General features: G+C 38.5%; 2 protein-coding genes across 6 annotated transcripts in view; both read right to left on the bottom strand.

Moving 5' to 3' along the window:
- Ptpa (Phosphotyrosyl phosphatase activator) overlaps positions 1-19,531 on the bottom strand; it is a 35,484-nt gene extending 15,953 nt beyond the window's left edge. For 2 of the 5 annotated variants that reach the window (XR_011702550.1, XM_071594631.1), the window contains exons 1-3: positions 4,543-4,785; positions 4,230-4,318; positions 777-980 (exon numbers count right to left, since the gene is read on the bottom strand). Coding sequence is in view for 4 of the 5 variants with exons in the window: in XM_071594631.1 (XP_071450732.1) it covers positions 777-980; positions 4,230-4,318; positions 4,543-4,555 (306 nt within the window). In the remaining variant the exon portion in view is untranslated. Of the gene's footprint in view, positions 1-776; positions 981-4,229; positions 4,319-4,542; positions 4,787-18,266; positions 18,438-19,510 lie in introns of those variants that run through there. The other 3 variants (XM_071594633.1, XM_071594634.1, XM_071594632.1) reach the window with 3 other exon arrangements.
- A 785-nt stretch (positions 19,532-20,316) lies between these two features.
- Positions 20,317-22,571, bottom strand: LOC139695997 (immediate early response gene 5 protein-like). Its single transcript, XM_071594609.1, has one exon. It carries the CDS (start codon positions 22,338-22,340, stop codon positions 21,387-21,389), a length of 954 nt encoding a protein of 317 aa, XP_071450710.1. The 5' UTR covers positions 22,341-22,571; the 3' UTR covers positions 20,317-21,386.
- Between the last annotated feature and the right edge of the window lie 189 nt (positions 22,572-22,760).

Below are 22,760 nucleotides of genomic sequence, written 5' to 3'. Positions count from 1 at the left end.
GTCTGCTAAGCAACATTTGAATTAATTAATACAATGAAATCAGGACGACAGTCTATCATACCTCTTATACTGGAAAAGAAGTACAAGAACAGAGGCAACAATTCAAACAAACTGATTAAAAATTTGACTGAAAAATGTTTATTATAATTTTAATTGTGACCTATTTGTGGAGTCGTGTATTTGTTTCCAAGAGCTATCATTTTCATTAATATATTTAAAAAAATTATGATTAACAGAATGGACTGCACCTGAGAGTACAAAGTTTCAAATGAATTTAAATTAACTGTAATCATTTGAAATGCATTTCAGTTATATTTTAGGTTCCCTAATTCAGGAGCTATGATTGAAGAATGCATTTACCCCATTAAAAGTTCATTCATAGAGACCTCAAATGATAAATACAATTTCTATGTGTGGCAAGTTATCTTCCAGCATACAAATCAAGTGAGAACCAAAGCATCAACTTCATCAGATTCAGTGCCTCTCTTTATTCAAAATAGATAGAAGTCGTGTTTGAACATACTTTTGGATCACTACATGCGTAAATAGAAGACTACTCCTCATAACAGCAATAGGTATTCAGAGCGCATGTTGAAACTTTGGCCATCCATTTGATAAAAATATTAATTTATTTGTATTACCTTTTAACAGAATAGGTGATCAGGGTTACTGGATGGATTATAAGAATAAGGGTAGCATTATCATCTTCATAAAAAGCTATCTTGAATATGAAATTTTAACATTAACAGAAAGTGTAGTTTGTGATAAAAACTTACTTCTTTTACTCTGCCATGCCATGTCCTAAATGCTTGGTTCCCAAATCGTTGTGGCTGATCAATTGGAGGGGTTTCATCAATCCACTGACTTAGGGTGTCCAACATGGACACCATCCCTTTGATCCCTGGACCCTCATAGAAAGAACAGCTTATAGGTTTGCCTTTCACAGCCTCATTCAGTGCTAGGATAAACCCAACATATTCCTAAAAATAAAAAAATCAAAACCCTTGAAAAGATTCTGGAATCAAGGGAATCATAAGCCTTTCATCTTAAGAATAAATGAGTCCGAAATACGCTGCCCCTTAGGTTATATAATTCTCCACTATCTGACAGGACTCTTTTCATTCGACATGCAAATTACAATGATTTCCACCAGAGCTGTTTGATATAGGTGCTAGGCTAAGAAATTTACATTTTGAATGCAAATTTTTAAACCCCTTCCTCCATAAAAAATATGTATAACTTCTTAAACAATGCAAACTTGAGATTAATGCATGTAAGAGAGATTACCTCAACCAGTGTATATCAATATATAGACACATTCATTTGTCATAGAACAATGCATAATTCTATGGGCTTCGTCAAGATTCTATTACATTTACAGGGACATTAGATTTACATAAATGCAAATTCATTGGAATAATAATTTACATGAAATATATGGGTATTAAAGATTTAAAAGACAGATTTCCCTGCACTGCACTCTTTCTATGTACTCTTGGACGCTATAAAAAACATTGCTTCCAAAGAAATCTTTTAATATTTTTTAAAATTTATTATCTAGGGGGAGTACTCGTTTTAACTCTTCAGGAAGTCAATTAAAGATCAGTTTCATGAAACTTCTGGAGTTGTTTGTAGTACTGCTACTCTGCAATGGCCATTATGAAGATTATCCTTACCCCTGGTGTCATACGTGTGAACATCCCTATTTCTGACCAGAGAAGTCGGGTTTAGGTGCAGGCATACAAAATCACATTATACAAATACATACAGGGAATGGTCATGATTTTGTGAAATTTGAAATACTCCCTGCAGGATTTTTTGCATTTAGTTTAAATATAACCCTTAATGCACGGTTTTGAAGGGTGAGAATTCTATTGATGTTTCCATGAGCTGAACTACCCCAGCAAATGATGCCATATCAAGCTATAGACCCAAATATGCCATGGTATACTGGGATTAATACTTTTGTATTACAAAAGTTAAAAAGATTTTTTTAAAGGCAAGCAATCTTAGCAAAGCTGCATGTAATGTTAGTAAACAACAAACAAGCAGTAATCTGCACCAAAAAAATCCTCTTTTTATAAACTCCAATAATATTCCAGTATCAAAACCTGTTGATATTGCTAATTAGATCAACAATCAATTTTGTCAACTTGGGAAAAGTAGTATTCCACCATTTCACAATATGAAAATCTGACATAAATCAATATTTCTCATTCCATCAGACTCTAAAGAAGTCAAAAATATCATAACATCTTTTGAAAATAAATGGTCTGTAGGGCATAATGGGGTACCTATGCCAATCATTAAACTGGCAGTCAAGACTATCTCTCTCTGATATATTTAACCTGTCTCTCTCTAAAGGTCATTTTTCCCAATGCACTTGAAACCTATCTGATAATTCTTATCCATAAAAAAGGATCATACAGCGAATCAGAAAATTATATGCCAATCACAATCATTTCTGTTTTCTGTAACATTTTTGAAAAGCTATTTCACAATAGAGTTGTTAACTATTTAAGCCATTACAATCTTCCGCATTTTTCCCAACTTCGCTTTATAAAGGGAAAGTCAATCATAACTGTAGCCTTTCAACTATTCAATAAAATAATCTGTGGACTTTCTAATCAAAAATAAATAAATAATTGTTTTTTTTTAATTATCAAGCATTAGATACCATAGATCATAACTACTCAACTCCAATAATCAGCATTGGAATTAATGGCACTGCTTTGTCATGGATCAGATCTTACCTCTCAAATCATAAACAAATGGTCCAGATAAATCTCAAACAATGTCTGGTACCAGTATTTTTAGATAAAGCCTAGTTGAAACAAATTGTGAAGTAATTAAAGGCTCAGTGCTAGGCCCACTTTTATCCATTGTTTTCATAAATTCCCTTCAAACTTGTTTACCCAATGGTGAAGTAAAATGATATGCTGATGATACATCTACATTAAGCATGGGAGAGAATTTCACTGATGTTATCTCCTTTGCTCATCATACTCTAACAAACATGTCAAACTGATGTAGGTCAAACAACTTGCTATTGAATGAAAATAAAACAAGTTTTATACTATTTTCATAAAAAAAGTAATCCACCTATTTTAAGTCCTCTTCCTAGAGCTTCTTCTCCACATAAAACTATTCACCAGTCCAGTTCCACAAAATTTTTCGGATTATCTCTAAGCGAAAATCTTGACTGGTATTATCATGCTGATGAAATAATCACTAAATAAATACATGATCAGGAAACTTGCCCCAACTACCGAACTTGAGACTTTGAAACTGGTATACAAGGCCAAAATCATCCCTACTTAGCCTGAGTTGTCTTATGGGGAAACTCTAGTTCAGCAATGAAGGCTTTAACCATGCAATAAAGGTCTGTAAAATCAATGGTAAATGGTCCCGTGAGGACCCCAGGCAGGTCACTATTTAAGGAACTGAACTTAATGACCGTGCCATGCATATACATCCTTTGTTGCTCTTTACTTATAAAAAAGAATCTATGTTTGTTTTTACCAAATTCCACAGTGCATGATCGCTTGACACATGGAAGGGAAAACGTGCACCTGAAAAATCAACCACTCACTATAACGAAGAAAGGCCCGCATCATGTCAATGAACATAAAAGATTAGTCCACTGTGACTGTCTTTAAAATTGAAGTTAAAAAGTAATTACTCCTCAATTTTTACTACAGTATTAATGAATCTTAGTTGACAAATTTTAATTGGAATGATGTTTTTTGTGTGATGTTGCGTTCTGTGTAGTAATGTTTTTGTGTATTATGACTATTTTATTTCTTTACCTTACCCTGCTGACCATGTTATATGTCATGTACTCGACCAACAGAACAATAAAATTATTATTACAAAATAAAATGTCTCATTCATTTCTACACTATTATACGCTTTAGCGGCTGCCTTGAATGCAGAGAAACTGTCGAACATATAAATGAATAGCTATTGTAATCAAGAGTCTAGAAAAGAACTAATCTTTAAATAATATCATTTTTCACAAAAATGTAATAAGGGGTGAATTGGTGTTTACTGGTTTAATTTTTCAATATTTCATGATTATATTTTTCCAGGATATTTCTAATTTTCAGTAAAATAATATCCAAGAATTGATTGTGAACGTTGCAAGAATTGACAGGATCTATACGCTTCCTAAAACTAAGTGCAATTGTGAGCAATGAATTATTCTTCTAGGTTATAAATTTACTAACGCAGTATGCTTCAGATTTATCCCACGCTGGCATATCATCCGGAGAAGAGACGGCAGGTACTGGTATAATATATTCATGGTCAGCTGAAACTAAAAATATTTCATTTCAGTTATGCTTCTAATACCAACTAAGAAGCAGTCTTGATTTCTACATGGTATATTCATATTGATATGTTATTTTTAAAACCACGCCATTGGCATTTCAATCTTTACGCCATTGTTATAAATTTAATATGCCCAGCTTCTGTTTCGGTAAAAATGCAAAAAATACAATAGAAAACTATAATAAAAACATTATGTTGCACTATACTCACCTACTCCTGACATTATGAATAATACTCAGGTATGATAATGAATTAAACCATAAACGACAATATGAATAATGCTATACTTCAAAACCATGCACCCTAGGTGTTTTCAAAATTTGACAAATTTTCGTCAAGTCAAAAAATTATCAACCGCACTTTGGCGTACCAACAACCGGGTTTCGGTAACTTGAACTCAACTGTTGTTTCATTCGTTAATGATACATTCATTTTAGTCAAAGAACTGGTATCAAATGCGGTTCACTTGTTGACGCAAATGAACCGTTCTTTCAACTATTTCCTGGCAGTACGGATTTTCCCCGACTGCTGCGCTAGTAGCCCACTCTGCGACTCTTAAGCAAAATAAATGTGGGGAGGGGAGGTGGGGGCAGCTTGGAAAAGAGCGGGTGACGCGGGGAGTTGCGGAAAGCTTCGATAAGCAGGATTGGCAAATGGTTGCGAGGAGGAGAAGAGTTGGAGGGAGAGAAGAAACTCTTGAAAGTTTTCACGGTTTTCTCTCAAACCAGGAGAAAACTTACGGCAACATTTTGCCGCTAGTTACACCGTAGAATTCGAGTACAATCCGTCAAAACTAACTAATCATAGATTTGGATGAGTGAAAAGGAGAAAGTTTAGTTCGCATTATATCTAATAATCCCAAGTTGTGACATACCATTTCAAGAATATGATTATTTTTAATAGACGCCATTTTAATTCATAGAATTTGTGACACCCCTCATTGCAATGCAATGAAACGTAAACCTGAGCAATGCCTCCCGGAAGAAGCTCAAACTGTCTCGCAATACATTCTTCCGTACTTCGTTTTCAAGTGAATTATTTCAAATATTCGAATCTCACGTCTGGAAAAACAACCGAACTTTGTGGATAACCTAACAGATACCATCCCTGTTAACAGTTAGGAAACGATATTTTGTACTCCGATAACAATGAACTCATCGGAGGAGAAAATGTGCGCAACGTTTAGTCTGAATCATTGACCTCGGTCTTAGCGACGCAGACACTTTTCAATTCCATATGGAGAAGAAACTTACATAAAATACAAAAACCTACTGAGAGGGAGACCTACAACAGTGGATCGCTTGAGAAAAAAGCGCCTTTTATCTCGCGAGGTTATCTAAATACTTAAGTGTTGATTTTATAGTATAAACTGGCATTCTCTGAATGCCATGATGATACTGTACAGTGAAGGAAGACGGGGGTAAGGAATACAAGATGCATTCTAGCTCACCAAAATCGCTTTCGTGACAGCTAATGGGAAACTTCGTCGCGTATGCTCATCTATTTGGTCTCTTCATATTTCCGCAAAATTATTGTTCCTGTAAGGTCGCCTCGAATATCTCTGAGAATCGTGACGTCATGCGTTGCTGGTCTTCCCCTTGTTTCGTCGCACCTACGCGAGAGCACTTACGTTAGCGTGGAATCTCCCCGCTTCCCTCCTCAGCCCCCCTACTCCCTCATTCTCAAGGCCGTAACTTGGAAGATGACGAAATCTTGATCGCGTCAACAGCCTGCGGTCGGGAATAAACTCGTAGCGAAGCTACTCATTCTGACGTTCCTATTGGTTAAAGGCCTGTTGTCTGAGAAGTCACATGGTGTTCCTTACGGAAACCTTCGCGTTAAATCCGGTAGTATACGGAATCGAAAGTGAATGGAAACTTGTCCCAACTTGCGTTCTTATAATACTCTGAAATTTTGGCAACTGGCGTTGTGACGTTTCTTTCCTGTCGGAAATAGCTGTTGCTAATCTCATTTAAAAAAGGATAACTATTTGGTAACTGACTACATGATAATTAAACAAGATATAAACATCATAGATGACTACAACTGGCGTAATAGGAGCACGAGAGAGAGCGATCAGCATCAAAAGGTTATTTGACTACAATAAATAAAACCGCAAATAGAGAGAGTATACATACTTAAATCTAATTGAGTAAGTTTATGACGAAATCTATTAATACTGATTCAAATATGTCATAATTAAGCTTGTTTCAACACAACCAAAAGTAATCGTAAGGCCAATGTCAACCAGCCAGTTAATAATTTTAGTGCGTGGATAATCATCCAAGGTAGTGTGTACTCATAAACGAAAAAACATAATAGTTTCACTCTTTCTTGCTTAATTCTTATGTTAATTAAAAAAAGCAGACGTAGATATTGGAATCACACTGTGGTAGTGTTGCAAGAGGAATTATAAAATAGTTTCCCTCTTTAATCCATCCACTCCACCGCTATCAAGTATATTTTACAAAATGATGCAAATAGGGAGTGAATGCAATTGATGCAATAATGAATTCAATCATTGAATACTTAACAATGTATTTTGCCGTCTAAAATTTAAAATTCAACGCGAAGAACGAGATTTTAAAAGGTGATTATGTCGAAAATTCATGAATCCCAGAGGGTGATTTCCACTAAGATCGCCTATGATAAGAATACAACAACGAACTGGTTGAGGTTTCAGCATATCCACGGCGGGAGGGGAATGGACAGAGCACCTCCTACCGTTAAGAGGCCCCCTAAGTTGTTGTCTTACACATCCACAATGGGCATGCTGATTCATAACAAAAAATGGTTGCAGGCCTTGTCGTCAAGAAACCTTTGGTGACCTTCCATCCACCCCCATCCCCCTTCATTCAGCCACCTCAGCATTTCACAAGGTGTTCTCAAAAGCAAACACAGTGAGCCCGCCAATCCACAGCCCAAGGGGGTTTGGTTGTCGAAATGGGAATACCTTGGCGATACGTGCCTCGTTATCTCGCGCTTCCTGATCTGGACAACAGCTGGATAATTCCTTGGGAGAGAGTTCATCTGGTATACGAACTTTGGGACTATCTTTGAGACGATAGGTCGTTTGCGATCCGGGACTGAGAAAAACATTAACCATGGAAACAGACAGGAGAGGTAATGGGTTGGGTCATGCCCCCCTTTATTTATTTTGGTTTTCCGCATTGATTTCGAATGCTCTGTGATTTAAGTTATTAACTTGGGAATATAAATCTGCCAATAACAGGTCCAGTAATAAAATAATATTCCTATAGAAGTAGATAAGAAGGTTGGGGAAAGATTAGTGAGGGAATATTCTTTGCCATCGAGATTTAAACTCAACTGCTATCATAGAAACAGGTTCGAAGCGTAACCGTGGGAAGTCTAATCTCTCGACCAGAATTTGGAATACGTTAAGCATGTACTGACATGTCAACGAATTGTTTTATCTTTCAGGTTGCCTATTGCGAAGGCTTGTTCTCACTCATTCCGTTTACACAAGAGGAGGACAGTTTTATATTCCCGATATATAGTATTAATCGATCCTGAAAGCATGGTATGAAGAAGTAAAACTAAATTGGCCAATACTCACAAATACTACCTTCCTTCTACCTACCGACCTATCTACCTTCCTTGCCCATTCAGTCAGCATTCCAATGGCGCAGAATTCTCGGATATGGGCGGTTGGAAGCCAGGAACATTTCAGAGCAATCAGCAATATCATTATAAAAAAATACATCCCAAATATCTATGGAATTGAATTTATGATATTAGACGTATTCAATCAATTTTCTTTTTATTAATGTTCACGGTTATCAACTCGAAGTTTGGTTTGGTAGATTAGGCCATTACTACAAGTGTAAGAACAACGGCGTTTAAAAATACCATCTCATTAACTAGCCTTAGGTTGCAGAAGGATTAGATAAGTACTTGAGCAAAGTATTAGGTGAATAAACTGAAACATTCAAAATTTCATCGTTCCAATTCATGTTTGACGTTGTTCCTTAAACTCTTCTTCCATTTTATTTGATAAGCCCAGAAGACTTGCGTGATAAGCCACTTTATCTCACCTTCAGGTCTACCCACCTATATTTCACGTGCAAAAAACATTAAATTATTTTTCTTGCAAGGAAAAGATTGACTTCCTGTTTTCATTCTGTTATGTTACTGAAGTTGTGTAACGATGTAATGTACCATTCTATTCAAGTGAAACTGCACGTACGAGGAGCTTACAAAAACCTTCCCTCGCATTTGGAAAAAAATATATTCCTTGGAAAGGAAAAAAATACCATGTGCTAAATGCCATGCATACAAGAAATTCAATGAAAATGTTAGCTATTACAATTTGGAAACATTGATGAAAAGAACATAAAAAAATATCATGCTTATCATTAAACGATTCAGCCCAACCTATTAATTATAATATATACGTAACAAGAGGTGGCAACTCTGAATATATCAAAAAGCAATACTTCTCCCACCAACAAGAAACAAAGCGGAGTTACCAGATAGTTTCAGCGTTGAAATTGAACGGTCAATTTCTGAAATGTCAGAAAATGACAACCGTTCTTCTCAATGATTAATATAAGGATTCGCAACCTGCATATCCTAACGGAAATAGAAAATTTCCACAATAAATAGACCTTTAACACCGTTCCAAGGGTTCTGAAGGGTCATAACGACGTCGCTTTTCGCGAAGCCTTATGCCTGGTTAACCGTTGTTCGAAATCTAACCGGTAGCTCGAGTCTTAGTGGGGAAGTGAGTCTATCCGAGAGGTCGTTCATGGCACCACTAAAGCGACATGCACCCTTACAGAGACTATGAATGTGTGCAATTTAAATGTTACTATCTGGAATCCCTTCAAGGTCTTACTTCCACCTAGCTTTTAGCTCACCTTTCCATTTGCCTTATCATGAATCAATTTTCTTTTGATGTTTTCATTAAGACATTTCTGGAAGCCCGTTTTACCGCGCATAGATCGAAAATCGCCATCACATATGGGTCTACACTGCATCTCTAAACAACCGGTCACCGTATTCACACACTTGTCGGCGAACGAAACCGGGCCGTGGAAAAATCGATTTCATTTTCTGCGTCGCAAACTGTCGCAACTTTTCTCTTCAGATTCACATTCCATGAGCTTCAGGACATCGGATTGAATGAATTACTTTGTAGAAGTCATCGGAGAAAAAAATTAGTGATTTAGGTAAAGATTTGGCTGAAAACAGCGTCCGCCGTTTTAATAAATAAAATACAGAAATTGTTAACATATCTTCGAAACTAACACTAATAGAAGGTGAAAGACTCAAGTTCATAAGATCACATTGTCGTTGATGCCACAAGATTAGTGCAACGGGGAAAGCAGCAACTTCTTCATTTAGAAGATTTACTGAAAGTGAAAAATGAAGGTGAGCTTCCTAAGCTAAATTTAGTCAACTGTGAGACCTTATGCATGTTTCAGTCTATGAGGACCACGGGAATATATGTGGCACCAGATGTACAAATTCTTGGACAGTGACCACACGAAGTTTCAAATTCCTGGCGTAAAAAATAAAACTCTTTCAGACGTTCGTCCAGCTTTATTCGATTTCGACCCACAGCGCACACTGCGGCATGAAAATTTATGTATTTATGCAAATTTTGAGGAGTAGCGGCCGGGGTTCACCGAAAGCGACACCTCGTGCGTTCCAAGAAAATTTAAGAACCCTAAAATTCGTCACAATCATTCATTGGCCGAAACTGTCAAGACATCCGCCGTGTCAAGAATAAGAAGTCCATATCAGCCGTAGCCATTTCGTTTACATGGCTGCCTGTCGACCCAAACGCCATGCATTCGAATCCCTACGTGAGAATAGAGGTCGTGCTTAACTTGGGAGTCGCTAATTTGGTGCGGCGTACTCTCAGACGATACGAATTTTCGCCGTTTACGTCACGATGCTTGCAAATATCCATGGGCACTCATGGATGCCTTCGAACGCATCGAACCACGCCGAGGACAGCACGACGCGCCGCGAGCGAAGGTTACAAGTCTTGACTTGAAAACACAGCAGCATGGAGCATGCTCGAGGATATGAATGTCGAAAAAAATGAATAAGTACTTCATGTACGACTATTGCTAAAGCTGACTATGATTTATAAATATGTTTAAAAGTCCGAACTTTGTAGAAATAATTACGTAATTACTCGAATGTAAACCTGTATTAGCTGCCATTCCCGGTTGCCGGAACCCCAATTTTTTATTTTGGTCCTCAGAATAATTTTTTTCCATCTGTACTCGCACATTAAAATCATTAAATCGCACCGATGATTTAGAAACAGAATCGTCAATTTAAGCAGATCCCTGAATGTGGGAAATCATAATTTGGTTGTTCTGAAACTCAATCTAAAGTTCAAAAGGATTAGAAGGGGTGAACATGGAACGTTGAAGCTTCTTCAGGAATGAAAAATAATGAATGCCTAGTAAAGCACCAAGTAAGCACATTTAAGTGGAAAGAAAAGAATGGAACTGCGGAGGGAAGGTGGTAAACGTAAAAAAAACAATAGCACGATATGCAGAGGAAACGAAGACGGAAGTAGTGGCAGTGACTCTAGATGAAGAATTGCGTCGCCAAAAGAAGCATTTGCAGACTAAGAGAATTGAGGAGATGTATGCTAATTAAAACATTAAGAAAATATTAGTAAACAGTTTAAAGTTATCAAAGTAATTATGTTAGGTGAAAGGGGTGGTGAAATACTCTTTGAATGGCAGGAATGCAAGTAGAAAGTATTTAGAACTGTGAAACGACACAATTTCAGGAAAGCGAGAGTAGGATTACGGTACAGGCAATAGTAGTATGTAGTTATGGACCGTCCAAAGCATACCCTTTGATTGTTAAAGTACCCATGGTGACGATTTCTCGGTGGCGCCTTATTAAACAAATAAATAAATACAAATTAGCAAACTAATATAATAACTACGATAAAAGTTAAAAACAAAATAAATCCTTAATCTGGTATTAAATAGATCCAATGTGTTTTGTGGAAGATAAAAATAACTTTATACTAGAGAAATATAAAAAATACTACATTTTTTTATTTTAAAAAAATATTTTAGAATTAAAGCTGAATCTAATACCGCATTCTGTTTCGAAATGTTAACAATAGGATAGAACTGATTCTTATTTTAACGAAAACAATACCAATAGAATAATTTCTAGCTCACGACGTCCATGATGACAACTCAAGAGCAACTGAGCAGAGGCAAACGGCTTTAAGCAGCGTCGGTGATTTCACTATTCACGACGCTTGGTCAGCGCTTTCTGGAATGCGCCGCGCTCTGAACAGCGAGAAGTCGTCTCATGTGACATTCGTCTCGGAGCGACTATGACAATTTACAACTGCAAGCATTCGAATGGAAATTCTGGGATGGCATTCGAAACAGTGATAATTTTTTCGACAACTCTCCTGTTGTCGCTGGATCAAAATGTTTAGTCCTTTGGTAACACTACGTTTCCCTTCGCGTCATCATGCAAAGAATGGAGGGAGACTTTCTCTTTTCTCTCTAAATCTGGCGAGTTTTTGCTTTGAAGTGGAGCAATATCTTAACTTGACTCTACAGCAGAGTATTTTTTTTTAAAGCAGCAGTCAAATGATGTTCATTTTTTTAATGCTGGCGAACCAGTTTGATGACAGATTATTATTTCCAATGACAAAATGGAGTTTTATTAATTTTACAATGTAAATGCGAATGATAAAATTATTTATACACTAGACTTATACGCTTATATTAATACGGCACGCAAATTGCATTGGTCATTTATAGATTAACGTAGCCCACGGAATAATAAGGCATATCCGGATATAGACGAATGCTTATATTCACATTCCAAACTTCGTTGACACTAAAAAATTTATGTGTACTCGTTTAAGTTTGCGTTGAATGTCTAGATAACGATGCTCTGAAACCTAGATTGTGAATTAAATCATTAATACGGAAATGCTAAGTGTTTCAAATCAACCATGACTCACTTTTACCAAGTGACGCCAGAAATCAACTCCCATATTTCCAACAATCGACTTTTGACTGAGATTTTCAATAATAAAAATGTGCCCAAGGTCAAACCCTGAACGGGCGGAACAGTCAGCGATACTTCTTTCCACGGGTTCTTACAAGACACCAGCTTCTCCCACATTATCATTACATATGAATACCCAACGGTGCAAGTCATCCCAATAGTCTGTGGCCTCCTTTGATTACTGCAGGTGTTTCGATTGCCGAAGCCGTATTGCATCGCAAGCTCAAAAGTACGAAAATACATTCTATGACAACAAAACGCGCATTTCAAAGGTGGAATATGACTTTGTTTTTCAAATGAAATTAATAATATTTATGTGGGCCAACCTATAAACGATCCATCTTCGTTTGGGACGCGACCTGGAGTCATGGCTCCAGGTATCGCATTATTCCGTATCGTACACCCGATGAGCAGGGGTCGGTGACGCAAATCAGCGAGTAAATGCACTGAATTCATACAAAAGCTGAGGCCGAGATGGGGGAGGGGGCGAATTTCAATGACCGTGGACGATGACGGAGGCGCCATTCGGTGACATTTGAAAAACATTCGAAGAGACGTAATTGGTAGTAGCGCTCTAGTAAGTAGTAGCGTTTCAGGGCCCGGATTCCAATCGGTGACAAATTTGGCATTCAACTCATAACACACTCCACTGCTTCCAAAACTAGGAAGATCTGCGCATAGTTAGCTTAAAACCTACGCACCCCTCCCCAGTTCATCGGAGTGTTCGTTATTTCGTGCGACTGAGTCACGTCTTCCATAGATAACCCATTCCCCCATCCTTGCGCTTTGCTTCTACTCGCCTGTCTCACTTTCCCAATTTAAAACTTCGAGAGGGCATGGCGTGAGACAGAATCCACGAACAATTACCCTGGAAACATTCCGGTGCGCCCTTTGTGGGATAACTTTACTTTACAGACAATGGCTCACCAAATTATCATCAGTTTTCTGGGCGAGTCACCTTATTATGATGTGTCTCCGGTGATTTTGTTCTAATTTGCAAGGGGACAAAGGTCGTTTATAGAGGAAAGTTTGCAGAGGATAAATTTTGACTAATTATTATGAGTCTTCAGTTATTTTTTATGCTTCCTGAGGAATTGGCATTCATATTAGCTTTCTGTCGGAATTAATAATTCATATACGACCTAATGTTGCTATGAGATGAATATTTCACATGGGGCAATACACGGCCAGGTGCATATTTGAGCTTTGAGATCTTTCACAATTTTAATTTTACATACATCTAGCAATATAATATCCAGCAATACTCAATTATCTTCGTGAACGACGATAGAAATAAAAAGTTCGTTTTAATGTACTTTAATTAAGCGAATGTGGTGTTTCAACAGTATGTGCGTGTACCCTTTCGACTCCTTTATAACTCACTTACGCAGTAATGCGTATTTGTTCATTGAACACCTGCGTAACTTAAAACACCTCGTAGTATTGTGACTTAGAAGTAGAGGCCCTTGACCCTCTTCAAGCAACCCTCCTTCCCACGCTGCAAGGCACGCCGCTAGTGTATTTTGGATACTTACGACGCAGGAAGTTCTGAGTCGACAGTTCGTTCCAAATAGACTTTTTTGTCTACGGAGTGGGAGGCATCGTCTGGACGAATGCGATGGGTACAACGTCCAGCGAGCAAGACTTGATGCTGAGGACTTTAAAGCATATACAGGCACGTTTTCTTCCTTTCACTCACATAGCAAATGCAATATTACCACCACTTCATTCTTGCCATCAGTTTGATTTATTCCTAGGTGCATTTCTATTAACATAGACGATTTAAAATGCTATCGATAAAAATGGACGGAGGCTCAGAAGGAAAGCAGAAGTACGATGGCGATGTGACGGAAAATAATACGCAGTGCATGCTTTGCTTTCAATCGTATTTGTATCGAACTGTGCACACGCGCATCGTGAAAGGGCGAAAAAATGGCATTTCCAAATGAAAAAAGGAATCCCAATAAAATATGGTGCACATTTCTGTCAACTCAAAAGCCTACTTTTTTTGAATTTTCAGCTCAATACTTGAGGTAAAAGCGGACATTGCAAGGGTCAAAATTATGATATGGCATCTTAATATCTATGAAGCCGTCTTGCGAATGTTCCACAGTTGGACTGACAGCATTGATCAATGTGGACAACAGGAGGGAATTTATAGGTCGCTAACAACGATGAAAAAAAGAAGGAAAAAATCCGACAGCTATTAAAAATTCTAAAAAAGAAAAAACATACTAAGTATTCTCTGCTGAGGTTTAACTATTAAGGGTTTTTGAACCCGATCCCACGCTACAGTTTTCTATGGCTTTAATATCCTTTGTCGTAAATCATGTGATTACTGCTTGCTTAAACTGAAGTGCTTTTGGTCGAGTCCAAAGTATCACTATTTGGAGAATCAACATGATGAGAGGAGGAAATCCGGCGCCTTTCTCCCCAGGCAGTGCGTCACGCGTCTTCAATTCTCTGTGGACGGGGTAGACAATAACAGGGATAGCAGGTTCGGACGAATGCAAAGCGTTTTCGATACGCCCGCAACCTAAGGCCTCAATCCGCGCGGTAGAAAGCACCACAGCGCTGTCCACCTTGTCTTCCCCACCCGTTGCCTTCCCTCCATTCCCCCCTCCCAACTAGTGCAATTCTCCAAAGTGACCTCGATTCACAAGGCAGCGAATATTCTGCCAAGGATAAAGAAATTCCTTCGACTCCACGACACTGCCTTAAGCAATGACTTTGCTGATACTTTGTTTAGGCGACTATATTATATAAACATGAACAATTCAATCGTGCCGAATTTCGGTCGGTTGCTTTTCTGAAATCAACTGAAGATACAGGAAGTGGAGCGATAGCAGAGGAGAGAGCGAGGGAATTGGACGGTCGGCAGGGGGGGGCGGAAGGCGTCGGGAGAGACGAGAAGGGAGGACGCGGAGGGCGAGAGAGGGGGGAGGACTGTGCTCAGAGAGGAGGGAGAGAAGGGAGCTCCGAGGGGGGAGGGAAAGACCCAGCTTGCCTTAAGGGGGGAGGGGAGGGGAGGAAAGAAGAGAGTGAGGGAAAGGAGGGGGAATTACCGCCAAGTAGGATGAGTGAAAACGGTAGTCTAGAAACGAAACGGTACTCTCGTGCGCTTTTGAGTTGGCGTGCGTGCGTGCCCAGTGGAAGAAAGTACGAACCTCATACGTTCGAGAAAAAGCAAATGCAACGAGGAGGGTTCGATTTCTCAAATATAGGAATTAAGTTAACAGGACGACAACATTCATGAAAGCAATGTAAAACTTTCTAAATCACATCGTGTGGCGTGTAGGCAAAGGACGCGTGTTGCAATAGATGCATTTATCACGACGTGCACTCTAGAAGGATTAGCGATCGACTTAAAGACTTGATATACGGAGCTTAAATCCCCACAATCCAACATGCATGTATTAGGAGAACGACTGAAACGCCGAGGAAATTCACTCATCGCTTTTCATGTCTTGTCACTACGCCATGGAATCCTGTTAACTCGAAACCTGTCTGCTGGTCAATCATAGGGCAAGATCTTAGATCTGTGCGATCCTAGGACTGGTCGAAACTAATTGGGCGAGGCCAAGGTCGTATTTTGTGCACTTTCGAGGACGGAAACGTTAAACTCAACGGCGTAGCTTGGGGGCTTCGCGTCGCCGGATTCGCACGCGCCATTCTCGAATCCGCACGGACTTTCCCCGACTAGCGAGCAATATCCTTTCTGATATTCTTCTTCAAGATAACAAAGAAGCAACTTGAATTCCCATTCGATAAATCGTATCTTCCAGTCATTGGGAAACTATGTGAAATAAATAACTACAAGTGACATTATATAAATGTCATTAGTTTAAACGCCGAACCCAAACAATTATGTAAGATGAAGCAGACGACCTCGTATGGTACACATTGTATCACGTCACAACTGGCTAAGTAATGGTCGAGCAAGATGTGCCGTGGGTGAATAGATACAAATGCGGTGTCATCCGAGATAGTGACAACGGTTTCCTTGATACAATAGGTACGGATGGATAAAAATATTGCGTATGCATTTTTTTTCGTAGGAACAGAACGGAAGAACCGTGCCAACTGTTCAGGAGTCAATATTGACGTCAATTTAAAATATTATACGGATTAATTGGCAGGTGTCGTAGCTTGTGTAATAATGCGCAGTAAGTTCAGCAGAACGCAATAGCGTAGGGCAATGTATACGGCCACCTTCCTGATGGGACGAAAGATTATTTTTTCGTTTACTAAGGAGTAGAGCGAGCGAGTATACGATTATATGTAGTAAAGGAGATGCGGTTTTCAAAAGGTGGCTGACCGTTTTGAGAAACAGAAAAACTGCGACTTTAACATTAGTTCTTGCTGAATCGAATAAATTTTAACTTCACATGTTTTTGGCATTTGCCCTAACTACACTACCCAGGAACTTAATGAAATCTATGGGCAAAACATAAGTGCACGGGTTTAAACTTAAAGGCCACTTAATAAGCTGGTGATGTGTGAATATAAATATAGCACAAGGACAAACGACGTGAAGTCCTGACTGAACTCAACGTAAAAAAACAATCTCCCGAAAATAACGACAAGGATTTTCCACGTATTGAAGATTCTGAAACATTTGAGTAAGTTCGACCAATTGAGAGAAATTAAAATCTGAATAACGTCCAGTTATTTAGTATTAAACTTCAGGATCATGTATACGTACTTCATGCTGGTAAGCCATAGCTTTGGCAAGGTAAGGAAGACTATACTTCACTTTTAAACGAAAAAATAACTCTATAATACGTGAATCAGTTACTCGTTTATTGATTTTCATTTGCTCACGCAGAAATAAATCTTGCTTATCGTTGTACGTGAATAATATTTTATGTATCTTGAAATATGCATGAAATATTAGACTCGTATGGTCTAACCCGCTGCGTAAGATTACCGGTGCATTTACATTCCAAGGTTTTATCGAATGTATACGTTAATATTGTAAACAGTCCATTATAACGTCTACAATAACAAGCGCTCAAACAATAATAATAAATACAATCTCTCTCAGACGACACTTTACGGACTCGCTCGGGTAAAAGCTTTTTCGGGAAACTAATCCTTTATCAAAATTATAAATTTCTTATATATAGAATATTTTAATAAATTAAGCCCATCGACGAGGTGAAGTTTTTGCAATTTGATGTACAATGCAAATAAATTGAAGCACGTTTTATGTGGTTTGATTTCAGCTTTGCGAAGGCGTGACATAACTCTGGCACCGTAAAGTCATCCTACCGACCTAACAAAAATAAAATAGTAACATGATGATGCATCAACCGGAATACGTAACCCAAACAAGAGTTTAATTCCGAGGTAGAGGGTAATATTCTTCACTGACATAGTATTCCGATCGCAATCAATCAGCGAGGCATTTAAAAGCTGAAGGATTGTTGTATTCTTCATTAAAAAATTCAGATTATTGTCATATCGGCCAGAAATCATTTGTACGCGGACAAATACGACCCCTTCATTATGACGAGAATGACACCGAGAGATCTTTGTAGCGATTATTTCGATAACAATCGTAGCTTCCAAAACCTCTACCACAGAATATGCTAGTGTGTGTTGAAGAAACTACTGCGATTTAAGATTGAATCTGGAAAAAATGACTGATAAAGTAACAAAATCTTTCACATCTCATATTCAGATCATAATATAATACAAAAATACTTCTTTAAAACCGCGCTCATTAAATTAACGACAATTCATTCATAATGCGTACATTTTAACAATCTAGTTTCCATTCTATAATGAAATATCAACAGCTTCGAAACAAACCATACTGAGAGAGAGGAACGTTTCACTCGATTATTGTCAAGCGGGCTTCAGGAGCACCGCCATTGTCTGGACTGTACCTGCTTCAATACGTCAACTGTGATGAAAGCAGTGGCCACAGCAAGGGAAGGTAGAGAGTGCTTCCCATTCCCCGAAAATATTCTGGTCCCCACAATATGCATTCACATGGATACTTCTGTCTTCCGCTTTTCATCGCGTGCTTTACTCTCTCTTGGGTGAAGTGCTCAAGGGCACGTTTACCTTGTGAGTGGGGGAGCGGGAGGCAGAAGGGTTCCCCGGCTTCTGCGAACGAAGCAAAAACTTTTTTGTTAGTTTTGAAACGCGCGCATTAATACCTCAGGATTCTGCGCTGTACCCTCCAAAGTGAAGATCCGAACACTAGTCCAGGGGCAGCGGTAAATGCACTCTTTCGTTAAGGCACAGTGGGATTATTTTAACAATGCTACAAAATTTGCACTGTCTTGGATGAATAACGAACTAAAACATTTGAAATTATCCATTAACTTGGGACGTAACAAGTGAAATGGAGTGCAGAAATAGTCAATGCAACAGATAAATTTGCAGCTCGAGAGACGGTTTCATCACTGCGAGAATTCGAACGGTCCAAGTGATTAAGTAAAAAATCTGGGCAGTACAATCAGTTCTTTAAATAATAAAATCAAGTGAATTCCTTCAAACTAAAACAAACACATGGAGAAAACGTGGACACCAGCCTTTGTTGTAAACGCTGTATAACTTTTCGACTACAGCCGGCAGGGTACATTATCTTTAAGCTATGATCCCATTCTGTGGGAGGGAATACCGAATGCTAAAATTCAAATGTCATTTTTACTTCCTTTTATCTTATGATCAATGAAGCTCTATTCTTTGAAGTCTTTAATAAATATATTAAATTCTCTCAATAGGCTCATCGTTGGTCAGCTAACCAATGTCCCTTTAAAATTATGAATTCTCTTTTGTAGATATGACAGCCAGGATTTGTACCAGTAAAACCTTGCATAGGAGCCGGCCCAGAACTCTCTTGTACAAGGCGCCATACCCAGAAGTTTCGTAAAGGAAATTTAGGAAAATTTAAAAAGTCAAATATCATTTACAGAAACATTTTGAAAATGTATGCGATCATATTTTATTTCAAGTTCGCGACGGAAGATAAATTATATAAAGTAAGATTGCACTAGGTGAACACTAAGACAGGCAGTCATAACACCCAATTATTTAAGTTTTCGCAACCATACATGTAGAATTATCTACTGAAAGCTAGTGGTATTAACGAATTCACGGTAAAGAAAATTGTATAACTTACCTCGTTACATCAGTCGAGACAACTTTGCAAGACTTGTGGTAAATGCAGTCATTACCTCATGCTCACTCGTGCTGATGAATCAAGCCGCATTACGACGCAGGGCAGGTAGCATTATATCTTTATTTATTCCTAAATGCTCTCTTGTAATATGCAAAAATGCTCGAGTTTGAAAATTTAAAATCTCTTTAAGTTCAAGATCATTGAACAGGATGTTTCCTTCATTTTCTTACTTCGACAATCTTTTTGGTGAACTCAGGCGTACTCTTCTTCGCAAGATTTCTCAAATGAAAGTTAAGGGAAACAACAAATTGTCCAAAAAAAGACAACTGGCCAACGCAAAAAAATTAAGAATTTAATATTCACACGAAAATAAATGGCCAAAGAGCCTGGATACTCTCCCATGCCATTTACCGCACAGGTCCCCTCATCGGTCATCAATCCAACAAATGGACGTTTAATAACCTTATTAACGACCGAAGGGGCGTGCAATAGCCCAATATATAAATTATAGTACTTAACAAACCGAATTCCCAAGAAAGCCAACGCCAAGCAATTACTAAGAATTCGACGCTGCCGCGAGTATAATACACATCCCCCCCCCCCCGCCAATCGGATGACTCAGTGCGGAATAGCTTCATGCTGAGTCACATCGCAGGAAGTTAAGATTAATCAATACTATTCAATTAATATACGTTAAAACAATCCAGTTAGCATATATTTTAACTATTTAAATCCTGTTTGTAGTAACTTTTAAAGGTTGAGTATACAACCGAAGTTGTGAAGGGTAGGTAAATAAAAGAAAGGTGTTAATTTAAATTGTATTTATTGTTTTTATACTCAAACTCATATGAATATATAACATAATACTCTTAAAACAGAGTTTCACAATTAGGAAAACTACCACTGTTTCTTTTCAGTGAGGATCGATGCACAATCTGCATTCTCAATTTCAATCATGTGCCACACTCGCAATATACACAATTATTGACGAATGATCACTGATGTGACGGAGGGATATTTACAATTCAATTTAACTGAATCAAGACAACTCATGCTATTCACCAGCCTTTGGTTCCAGTATCGAAACATTGAATATATCTTAAATATGTATGAACCGTCTCAAGAGAGGGCTTCAGCAAACAGCCGTCAGCAATGCTAAAACATAAGACGGCCAGGCAAGTACTTCCGGTGAAAATCCAGAAATAATAAAAATATAAGAATACAATCATCCTTCAGAGTATTTGCACAATACAACTTTTGAAAGTAAGCCGTCTTGAACGACGCTCACACTGCATGTAATTACTTCACTCGAATTTATATAAAATGGGCCCTTAATAGTTGTTATTCAAACTGTATTAAAAACAAAGAGGAACACGGCAACTGACATAAAAGAATACTGATTTATATCCAACACAGAATTGAACGGCACGGCAAGTGCTGAACATGACCGAGTCTTCTTCAACATTCACATATGAAGTGAAAACATCTGGCTCAAATATAGTCATTCGAACACGTAATTTCACTTTATGGATACCATAGAGAAGGCACTTTTCCTTAAACAAGATTTCGACTCAAAACACGAACATATTAAATAGCAAAGAAAAGCGAAATAGGGCAAAACAAGCCAATACAATGGGACAACTTAACATAGCACTATGTATTGAAATTATACTTAAATAAATGCAAAATAATTATTAAGTAATTGGGATTATTACCCAGAATCCAGAAATACACCTTAACCTTTACTAGGAATTAAGGGTCCTGATAGTGACAACAAACACAAATAAAAATTAAATAGTATGTAGCTGAAAACGTTTGAAAATAATAGCTCATAAATACATATTCACAAATGTACAGTACGAGCAAAGCTCACCATTTACACCGTCATAGCAAGAAATGGCCTCTGCATTACATCAACACCACTCTCCTTAGCTTGAGCTGAACACAGATCTGGGGTTGATACAGATTTTGTTAATTTACCAACACTTTCTGATGAGCTGCCCACGACAACGGATCCGCTGTACACCTCCCCATTATGACCATTTCCACTTAAACCACCAAAACTGAAAATTGAAACAAGGCTAGTGATTCTGTCTATCTCCATACTTGTCACTTCATTATCACCGACTTCAGCCGCGGATCGCGTATCTGGCAACGTTGTAACTACATCGTCAAGGAAAACACTATCATCACATTCGTCATTAACTTCTTCTGCCTTGGCCCTTTTGGGTAGTATCGATAGTATAGCCTCCTCCGTTTCCCATTCGGCTACAACGGCTCTTCTTTTCTTCAATGACGAAGGAGAGACGGGCGTAGGACAGGGACGTGAAACAGAAACTTCACTGGATGGTGTCACAATAACGAGCTGCGCGGAGGCATTACCCTCCAATTTCTCTCTCAGAATAGAACTGTCATCACGCAACCTAGAATCTGTTTCGACATGGGCGGAAGAGGTTTCCGCTAGAAGAGCTGGGGGAGACTGATTCTCCTTGTCTCCTTCATGCACAATAAACAACTGTTGATCACCGATTGCACTGTCATCCTGCTCTCCTAGCACTACTTCCGAGGCAATGTGACCACAAACATCAAAATTTAAAGGATTGTCTTCATAATCGGGTGGTTGGTTGTCGCCAAACATTATGGACGATGAAGAGTCCACGGGATGCTGCTGCACCATGTGGTAAGACTCCTCCATGTACACAAAGCGGGCTCTCTGTAGCACAGTTGCAACGAGAAGATTTCGGTGCAGCGAAACACCACCCTTTTGTGTTCTTGATTGAGCTATCTTAGTCAAAGAAAGGTTAATAATCTTTCGGGCCTCGGCCGCCATAGTTCGTAGACCGTTCTTGCCCAATTATAACACGTGCGGGCGACGAACGACTCGAAACAATTAACCACTCTGACAACCAGGTCTCAACACAATATTTCACTAATGGAATGTTGTACGATATTCAGTATCACTACGTGCGATACGAAACTACGCAAACGACCAAACCGAAGCCACTGGTTTGCTGCCACAATACTCAACGGTACGAACTTCTAGAATGGCGGTTGATACGTATCTGCGCGTACACGAAATATAAAAGGATGACGTCAAGGACTCCTCGTCAACCAATCACAGCCATGCGACGCCATTTTAAATTCTAGTATATTCACGACGTCTGCCGGAGAAGTCTCCAAGTACTTAAAAAACAATTGCTTCCCCACGAGACTAAAATGGAGGTCATTTAGTCTTAAAATATGCAAACTC

Source organism: Hetaerina americana, unplaced genomic scaffold (genome assembly GCF_022747635.1).
Source record: "Hetaerina americana unplaced genomic scaffold, ioHetAmer1.1.p SCAF_65, whole genome shotgun sequence".
NCBI lineage: Eukaryota > Metazoa > Arthropoda > Insecta > Odonata > Calopterygidae > Hetaerina > Hetaerina americana.
This window is presented reverse-complemented; position numbering and strand designations above follow the sequence as displayed.

Excerpts from the sequence above, each read along its gene's own strand:
- LOC139695997 (XM_071594609.1), bottom strand. The coding sequence starts at position 22,340 with ATGGCGGCCGAGGCCCGAAAGATTATTAACCTTTCTTTGACTAAGATA.